General features: G+C 41.2%; 1 protein-coding gene across 1 annotated transcript; it reads left to right on the forward strand.

Moving 5' to 3' along the window:
- The first annotated feature begins 7301 nt into the window (after positions 1 to 7301).
- LOC144610214 (twist-related protein 2-like) lies at positions 7302 to 9223 on the forward strand. The gene is made up of 2 exons (XM_078428802.1): positions 7302 to 7932; positions 8631 to 9223. The coding sequence occupies exon 1, from the start codon at positions 7412 to 7414 to the stop codon at positions 7910 to 7912; it is 501 nt and encodes a 166-aa protein (XP_078284928.1). The 5' UTR covers positions 7302 to 7411; the 3' UTR covers positions 7913 to 7932; positions 8631 to 9223.
- The last annotated feature ends 950 nt before the right edge of the window (positions 9224 to 10173 follow it).

Here is a 10173-nt window from a genome sequence, read left to right on the forward strand (position 1 = left end):
CTGCACACTGGGGACAATTTATAATTTTTACCGAAGCCAATTAACCTTCAACCCTGGATGTCTTTGGAGTGTGGGAGGAAACCGGAGCACCCGGGAAAACACACAAGGTCACGGGGAGAACGTACTAACTCCGTAAAATTCTTACACCTTCTTTTAATAGGTTGAATATTTTTAATTCTAACAGAAATATACCGTCCCAGAACTCTCCCAATCACACCTTGACAAGTTTCCCACTTGTCAAACGTCCTTTTACCTATAAATAGCTTCTCCCATTCAACCTCTGCAAATTTAGACTTTAGACTTGAAAGTACAGCATGGAAACAGGCCCTTTGACCCACCGAGTTTGTGCCGACCAGCAAACACCCTACACACTAGCACTATCCTACACACTAGGGGACAATTTACAATTTACAGAGCTAAGTAACCTACAAACCTATACGTAGTTGGAGTGTGAGAGGAAACCAGAGCAACTGGGGAAAACCCACGCGGTCACGGGGAGAACATACAAACTCCGTACAATTCTTACAGCTTTTTTAATAGGTTGAATATTTTTAAGTGTCAGAGACATTCTGAAACATTCCTTATTTTTGACAGACTTGATTACCAGCTGAGCAAGGAGGCAGAGCTTAGCTAGCTTTTTTTAAACATTTTCAGGGATGGCGCTTGTCTGGCTCACAAACTTGAGGATATTTAGGTTTGAAAGATCATGGCATGGTACAGGACCTTGTCAATGTCAAACAAGCCCTAGCTCCTTTGGGAGATCCACACTATGTAACAACTTGCAACAGTGCCCAATGTCATTACTGCCAACAGTATCCAGGTAATATAAAATTAGATGAATGTTTTGTGGTTGGCACTGGCATGACCAGCATTTACTGCTCATCCAGGATTGTCTTTAAAAATGTGCTGCTATGCCACTTTCTCAGCTCGCTGGAGTCCAAATTATGAATTTGAAAATCAAAGAATCTGCAGATTTTAGAAATCTGCAATAAAATAGACAATGCTGGAGGTGCTCAGCGGGTCAGGCTACATCTGTGAAAGTGAAATAGAGTTAGCATTTCAGGTCATTGACTATTCATCAGAACGGATGGAGAGGAAAGAAGTTCATTAAGCTGCAGGGAGGGGTAATGGTCTGATAAGATGTGTCTGAAATGGTGAAGATACTTCAGGAGTTTAAGATTTTGTTCCAGTATCAATGAAGAATCAATGTTACAATTTACGGAGACGTGAATGACGTGAGCCTCACCTTTTTCCTTATTTGATCCTTTCCATTGCATTCAATTCATGAATATTGAATAGAGATTCTCTTCACTATTATACCTGTTATTCCATGGCATTTTATCCTGGAAACTCATCAAAATGTGAAAAAGAAAAAGATTGAAATTTGTGATGCTAATCATTTACAGATATTCACTCACTCACTCAGATCGTACATGAGGAACTGCTGGTGTCCAGAGAAATGAACCCCAATGAGAGTCAGCGCATTCGGCACAATAGACAATAGACAATAGACAATAGGTGCAGGAGTAGGCCATTCGGCCCTTCGAGCCAGCACAGCCATTCAATGTGATCATGGCTGATCATTCTCAATCAGTACCCCGTTCCTGCCTTCTCCCCATACCCCCTGACTCCGCTATCCTTAAGAGCTCTATCCAGCTCTCTCTTGAATGCATTCATAGAATTGGCCTCCACTGCCTTCTGAGGACTGGAATTTGAAGTTAAGTTAATATTTATTGAGACAAAACAAAGGCAAAACCTGGTTCAATGAAAAGTACATGAAAGAGCCAGAACAAGTGTATAAAATCATGAGAGGAAATTGATCAGGTAGATGCACAGATCTCTTAGGGAATCGATGACCAGAGGACATAGGTTTAAGGTGAAGGGGAAAAGATTTAATAGGAATTTGAGGGGTACCTTTTTCACACAAAGGATGGTGGGTGTATGGAATGAGCTGCCAGAGGAGGTAGTTGAGGCAGGGACTATTGCAACATTTAAGAAACAGTTGGACAGGTACATGACTAGGACAGGTTTGGAGGGATATGGGCCAAACACAGGCCGGTGAGACAAGTGTAGCTGGGACACGGTGTGGGCAAGTTGGACTGAAGGGCCTGTTTCCAAGCTGTATGACTCTATGACTCTATAACACCTAACATTCCATACACCCTTGTGATTTTGTATCAATTCTTTATTTTCATTGCAAAAAAGATTTTTTCAGTGAATATTATATTGAAAACATTGGAAATCTGTCTATAATGAGAGCAGTTGATAATTGTGTGCCATATTTCAATCTGAGGAGTGTTGTAAGGACTTGGTTATAAATAAATTATTGATTCTTTTAATTTTATGAACACAAGGTTGCATCACTGAGAGAAATTAAAACAACACATAGAACCAACCAGTTAGGTGTTCGTTATTTTGTGCCGAATCGTTTTATTAATAAACAATAGCATGGAGACTGAAACATTGACATATTTGGGCTTTCATTAAATTTGAAGGCCTTTTGTCCATTTTCTTTCAGAATTTCTCCTTTTTCAAGTTTTTTTTTCATCCTCCAATGTGTGCATATTATTTCTTTCCTCGACCACCTTGCTGATTATCTTTTATTTCAATACATGTTCACTTCATGAAACAATTTTCCAGTCTTATAATCAATGAACTTGATCTTGGCATTTTTGCACGATCACCTCCTCCTCTCTATTTCTCACCCTTGATTGCTTTGCACAGACACCTAACATTGAATGTATGCTTATCAAATGAAGAGATGGCCATCAGGATATGCAACCTTCAATCTATTCCATTTTCATTCAGTGGTTTTCCTTAGAATGCGCCCCCTAATGATCCAAAGGGACACTTCACATCTGCATGTGTTCTGGTTGTGACCTCAGAGGGTAACGCTGCTGAAACGCAGTTGGGACTTTTATTGGGACAGCTGGCAGACAGGAAGAGACCCTTGTCTCCTCTTCTCTCTCTGGAATGGATTGCAAATCTGGTCATAAAGCTGAATTAAAACTCACTTCTAATATGTCACAACACACTATTAACTGCAATCCTATCCTGTCCTTTTTGCTTTATTTTTAACTAACCGCTACGTAAAATAATACAGCTAGGAAATCCCTATCTAATAAAATACTAAAGCTTACCCTTGTTTGTTCGAAGACAAGGGTGCAGTTTTATTATCAGTTTTATGTTAACGTTTCGGATATCATGGGTAAAACAAAACTCAAGTCAATGGTTTCTAAGTGCAGGCAATCAAGATGAGAGAGGCAATGTACAGGGCATGTAGGTCACCCTAAGCACGTCATGAGCTGCTGTTGAGGTTTGTGTCACTCCAGCCTGATGCCAGGACGATTTATTCAACTTATTGGGCCCCAGATGCATTCACATAAATGTCTTTGTTGGGGACTTAGTGGGAGGTAGAGTTGGCAGTGCAATTGCAAATTGTTCGCCACCTGTGGTCATTGCATATTGACAGTAATGATTTAATAATATACAAGTCAATGCATATCAATGGAATGACATAACCGAGCATTCAGCACATCAGCCAAATGTATGAGGCAAGGCATGATGTGCCAAACAAGAAACAAACTGCTGGAGGAACAAGGTACTGCAGATTCTAGTTTACAAAAATAGACACAAAGTGCTGGGCTAACTCAGCGGGTCAGGCAGCATCTCTGGAGTTAGAAGGGTCTTGACCCAAAACATCACCCATTCCTTCTCTCCAGAGATGCTGCCTGTCCCGCTGAGTTACTCCAGCTTTTTGTGTCTATCTGGAGTACATGGATAGGTACTGGGTTTTGGGTCCGGACCATTCTTCCTACTGAATGTGGAGGGGTGGGGAGGAGCATGAAGAAAGCTGAAAGAGAGGAGGGCCGGGACAAAGTCTGGCAGGTAATAGGTGAATTTCGGTGAGGGGGGTCACCGGCAGATGGTTGAACAAAGTCCAGAGATGAAATGACAGAAGGTGTGAGATAAAAGGTTAAAGGGGAGGGGAGAAATAAGTGCAAGTCAAGGGGAAGGCCACAGAGGATGGGGGTGGGGGATGAAAGGGGGGGGTGAGGGAAGAAGGGAAGAAGGGGGTGGTTTTGTAGTTACCTAAAATTGGAGAAATCAATGTTCATACCGTTGGATTGTTAGGTACCCAAGTGGAATATGAGGTGCGTTCTTCCAATTTGCGGGTGGCCTCATTCGGGTAATGAAGCAGGCCCAGGACAGAAAATGGAGACGATCCAACCAATGTACACGACACGTGGGTCTTCCTCGGCACTGCAGAAATAACTCAGTGGGCCAAGCAGCAACTGGGGAGGGAATGGATAGACAACGTTTCTGGTCACGAACCCTCTTAAAATTGTAACTAAAAATATTGTGCTAAAATTGTTTATAGAATTAGTTGATTGCTACTTCCAGTAGCATCAATTTCATAGCCAATCACAGGGATAAATTACTTGCAATTTGAGCGCTGTTTTATGGTCACAGATAGCGAATCTAACAATTTAGCTAAAACACTAGAAGTTACAAGAAACAATTTGAAACTGCAAAATCTAATAAATAAAGGGTATTTTACTCACTCTGCTCTACTCTTCCACGGCAGCCGGTTGGTTACTTTGGCAGTGTTTATAACCGCCCTGAGAGAATTTCGGCAATTACAAAATGTGCATAAAAAACATTGACTCGTCCTGACATTAACAAACAACCCCATTAATTTCGGACACGGCGTGATATAATGCACAGGAGTCTAGATTGCCATTATAATCCCCTCGATTTAATAACAACACTTACTCCTTGACATTCATCCACTCTCTTTCTATTTCACTGTTTTATTTCATTTACAATGTTAGTTTTCCTTTAGCACTTTTCCTGGGACGTTGCGCCCTCTCCTGCTGTAGGTTGGTCAACGCACAAAAGAAAGAAACCCTCAGATTTGCACTTTCAAAACAGTCAAATCAAGGAAGACACAAAATGCTGGAGTAACTCAGCGGACCAGGCAGCATCTCAGGAGAGAAGGAATGGGTGACGTTTCGGGTCGAGACCCTTCTTCAGACTGATGTGATATGCTGCACAGAGTCATTTGCAACACTATTAGCATATATATGGTTATTAAATAGAGGTTGTTGCCCTTACAATTCTATAAAATAAACGTTTTCTACGGCACATTTTCACTGCATTGAATTTTATTTTGAAATTTAAAGCCATTGCTATAAGGCAGATGGCAATGGTATATTTAGGTATTATTTTGACATTCTCAGCTTTTATTGCTGCAAGTGAGTTTGTTGTCTCGTTAATTTAAGGCTATGAGGCTGAGCGACGCGATCTCCTGAAGATACCATTGAAAACGATCTTATCTGTAGAATAGATACGACATTCTGGAAGTGTCACGTCGAGATTTCTATTGCATTAATTGTTTAGAATTAAATATTATCCAGTCAAACTGTGAAGTGTAAATAAATATTGATGGCAGAGTGGAACAACACAATTTCATGCACAGGTATATCAATTGAATATCTACTTAGCGTGTGTATACATATCTGTTGATGCGTGTGAATATATCTTATTTAGATCTTTATTTTGGTTAGCTAGGGTTGTTTTCCTTGATTTAGGCGAAGAAGTGACTGGAGAAGTTCAATGCCCTTGAGAACAATTACTACTGCTCATTTAAAAATACTGACTGCGATTAATGTCGCGCCATTTAGGCAACATTAAACGGCACCAGCTCACTTTAAACAGTTTTATGTGGTATTCTTGGATGGGTTTCCTCTTTCTCTCTCACCAGGTGATGTTTATGTTGCATTTTGGGCTTCACTGTTTGACTGTTTCTCGGAGATCCCGCTGCGATCGGTGCTTTGCACTAGAACTCCATGTCCCTGATGGAACAAAGTCGATGCATCCGGCTGGGGATTTGAATGAAACCTTTCAATGAAAGCGTTTGCACTGCATGGGTATCATTTCTGCACATCGTGCATTTAAATACGTTCAAATTTTGGAGTGGTATAAATCAGGGGTGGAATTCAATACTCACGATGTGAGTACTTTGAGTCACTTCTGCCCCCGCTTGGTGTTATCTGGCCATTTGCTCCATCTGACTCCCCGCTAGAGATCATCTCTTCGTCTTTTAATCTGTGGATTAATGAATCTACTGTCCATAATTTGCCCTTGTTCACCATTGAGGCGATTTACTTGTTTATAATCCCTCGAAACTTTGAATAATTTAGATATGTTCATTTTGTTTGTAGATAACATGTTTTTGTTTAAATTATGCACACTAGCAGGTAGCAGAGACCATCACCTAATCTGGTCGTATATCTCGTACACTATTCACAACGTAAACGAAGGCCCTGAAGCGCTGGTTTATTCACAAAATGCTGGAGTAACTCAGCAGGTCAGGCAGCATCTCGGGAGAGAAGGAATGGGTGACGTGACGTTTCGGGTCGAGACCCTTCTTCAGACCCTTTCTCCCGCCCTGAAGCGCTGTGCGACAGTATCTCTTGGAGATGATCAATACTCATACTGCGGGAAAATGTTCTGTGCAGCTAAAAGATGTTTTCTTAAAGTGTTCAAAGTGTTCAAACTATTCAAAGTGTTTAAGCTAACATTCGGATGTATTGCTGATAAAACTGCCATTTATCTGCAACAAAAAAAAATACAAGGAGCGTGTTTGATATTAATGGCACGTTTGAGGAATCGAATAACTCGGCATTGAACCAGTGACGACGACATTCAGTCAGATTATGGTGAACTCGACCAGCAACGGTCTGAGTTAGTTGTGTGTTAGTATAATTCCTCAAATTCTTCATGATTCGTCTTCAGATCACTTTCCAACTAAAGCCCTCAGGTCTATTAAAAAAAAAATGTTCTCAACACGCTGTTCTCTGAAATAATCTACAATCCTTAAAATTAGCACAGCCCGGTTAGTTTCCCATTCACTTTGGATACACGTATATTAAAACAAAAACAATCCCTCCATTCCTGTCACCCGCCTGCAATTCAAACCCATATTACAAAACCCTTACGAATCACCAGACTGGAATACTGGAACGTCCAATGCTTGGTTAAATAAATATCAAATACTTTTTGAACAACATTATCTGTGTAACAATAACGCCACCAGCCGCGATAAAAGCTCGTGTTTAATAATCCTTTTCTGCTGCAGACCGGCTCACCGATGGTCTTTGCAGCAAAGCTCCACCCATGGAGTAGTGATGGAAATTCATATCAGCCAATCAGCTCGATCTCCAAAAGGTCCGCGGACCAAGGGCTATATTACCCCCCTCTGGAAAAAAAGTTTTTAACTCAGACCAGTCTCTCAGAGGTCATCGTTTGGATAAATTCAGCTCGCTTTGATAATTCATTACACTAAATAAGCTCTGGTACCCGCCTCGCGTCCGACAGCTGGCAACCCTCCCACTTGTTCAAACCAATGTTAGAGGCGATCATGCAAGACGAAGAGAACTCCTCAGTCTCTCCCATAGAGAGCCCGAGCAACAGCGAGGACGAGGAGGATAGGCAGCAGAAGAAAAGTGTCAGAAAGAGGCGACCCAGCAGGAAATCTGGAGAGGAAACCGACAGCCCTGCGTCTGGGAAAAGAGGCAAGAAAACAGACGGTAGCCCGCAGTCCTTCGAAGAACTGCAAACCCAGAGGGTCATGGCCAATGTAAGGGAGCGCCAGAGGACACAGTCTCTAAACGAAGCCTTCTCTGCTCTGCGCAAAATTATCCCGACCCTCCCATCGGACAAACTCAGCAAAATCCAGACCCTCAAACTGGCAGCGAGGTACATCGACTTTCTTTACCAGGTCTTACAAAGCGACGAGCTGGACAACAAAATGTCGAGCTGCAGTTATGTGGCTCACGAGAGACTCAGTTACGCTTTCTCGGTGTGGAGGATGGAAGGAGCCTGGTCCATGTCCGCATCACACTAGCAGTCCCCCTCAGGACAAAGGTACGCATCGGCTTGGCAGCGTTTAGTGAGTGTCCTGTACAAATAATATGATGCTGCGCCTGCCGAGGTAAACCAGAACTTCATGTCCCATCTGCATCCAAGTTGGTTGTATTTTCGCTAAAAATCAATCTTTATCGGATCGTTTAAATCTAAAACCACCATTTTACAAAATCCGATTGACTGCAAGTGTAGTGTGGTAACGATAATTTATGCTTCCTATTCTTATCTTTTAAAAATGCCATTGATACAACATAGAACAGCACTTCATTTTGCAGTTCACATTCTTCCTCCCTGTTTCCTCCCTCTCTTCCTGTTCTTGTCCCACTGTTCTCCATATCTCACCCGTGAGTCCTTCGCTGCTCAGATAAAACTCCCCCCCCCCCCATGCATTTGTCTATAATAATTTTGACCGCTTTCACTTTCTGACCTATCTTAAGACCCGATCCAAGCCCACTGCCCAGTACAATCAATGGGTGGTGATGGGTTTCTGGAGGCCTGGGGCCCAGAGGAGATACAAATATAGATTGTATAAGATCAGGAATACAGAAAGCAAGAGTTTGTCCAAACAGAGATTCATTCTCTCCCTCTATCGGGCCATCCCACCGTCCCTTCCCCCCACTCCTGTTGATATACGGAGGTGCTAAAAGCAACTATCCAGGGCTGCTCTCATCTCATGTAATCTCTTGCTGTTTTCCAAGGTGAACGGGATTTGTCACAAAGAGCCAACTGCCGGACTAGACAACACGAGTTTGACGTCTGGATGCTTTAAAACACGTTGATCCTTGTCGTTGAGGGATAATGAGAGAAGAGCAAAACAAAAACTCGTGGAAAGGTCCTGGGGAGCACTTACAGAAAGCGAGCCGTGGACGTGGACCCATCCAACCGTGCGGCTGGACAATCATTTGTACTTCTGAGGTGTATTTTTGCCATTCACATCATTTTATCCTGACGATGAATGTTGTTGGAACTCATTCCTTCATTTACTATGCATGCCTTCAACAATCATGTCTATAACTGCTATTGAGGACGCAGGAAAGTTGAATCCTTTTATTTCTGTTTTCCAAACTGATAAACATGAACAGGTCTAGAGTGACAACGAGTTTATAAAAAAAAAGACCAAACTGGTTTGCAGTTGGTTAGTCTTTCCTTTCTCGAGAAACATTTATTTATTTATTGATGTGCCATGTTTCAATGCATAAAGATCTGGTGTCTAAATGCATTCATATTTTGTTATTGTTATGTAAATACCTTTGTATATTTTCTGCAATAAATACCTATGATCTAAACTTTAAGGTAGTTATATACATATAAATTTTAATTTGATTTATATTTAAGGGGTACATTTGATTCATAGGTGTTTCTAGTGAATTGTTACGACCCCCAGGAGACAGTGGGATCTAACAAACGGTGTAGAAAAGACAAACAGAACGGCTACTGCCAAAGACCGGCGAGCTAGAATACGAGGGGGAATGTTTTACCGCCATCAAGCACAGGCTGATTCTTGACCTTCCAGGGAGGGAGAGAGAGAGGGAGAGAAAGTAATTAAAAACATTCACAACATTGTTACGTTGCTTCGAATTCTGGATTCTTGTTAATTCAGCTTAACTCCAAGCTGTGAACGGATTGTTTGATTAGCGATTCGTGCCCTATTGTTTGTCTGTGTAAACTAAATTAGTTCGTGAATTCCGAAGATATTATAAATTAAAGACACCTTTTTTAACAGATTGATATTCACATATTGTTAATGTGCCGTGGAGCATAAACATTCATACATCCTAAAACGCACGTGACAAAGTAATTTAATTGAAAGGAAATTGGCTGCATTGTTCTAAACGATTAAAGAGAATTATGTAGACATAAATAAATATGTCTTTTAATACGAAATGCTTGATTGGAACACATTGTGCAATGTGTATTTTTTTTTAGTATTTAAACTGCCCCAAAAGCAAAACGTAAACATCCGACATATTTACTTCAATGGTAACTAAATAAGTTATTTATTTGCTTTGGCTTTCTGATATAAAAGCCCTGTTTAGTTTCATTGTCAAGCAAAATCAGATATCAAGGTTGAAATGCCTTCAAAAGGAGCTCAACTGGTTGCAAATTTGAAGACTGTGCTGTAAAAAGTCGTGGAGGTTTGTGAAGCGTTATTCCAAATGGTCTAACATAACAAACTCTGCGTTTAATAGACGAGGAAAGCAATTGGAGCAGGCGAGTTGACAATGCAGCTACTTTCTTACA

Source organism: Rhinoraja longicauda, chromosome 2 (assembly GCF_053455715.1).
Source record: "Rhinoraja longicauda isolate Sanriku21f chromosome 2, sRhiLon1.1, whole genome shotgun sequence".
In the NCBI taxonomy this organism is placed as follows: Eukaryota; Metazoa; Chordata; class Chondrichthyes; order Rajiformes; family Arhynchobatidae; genus Rhinoraja; species Rhinoraja longicauda.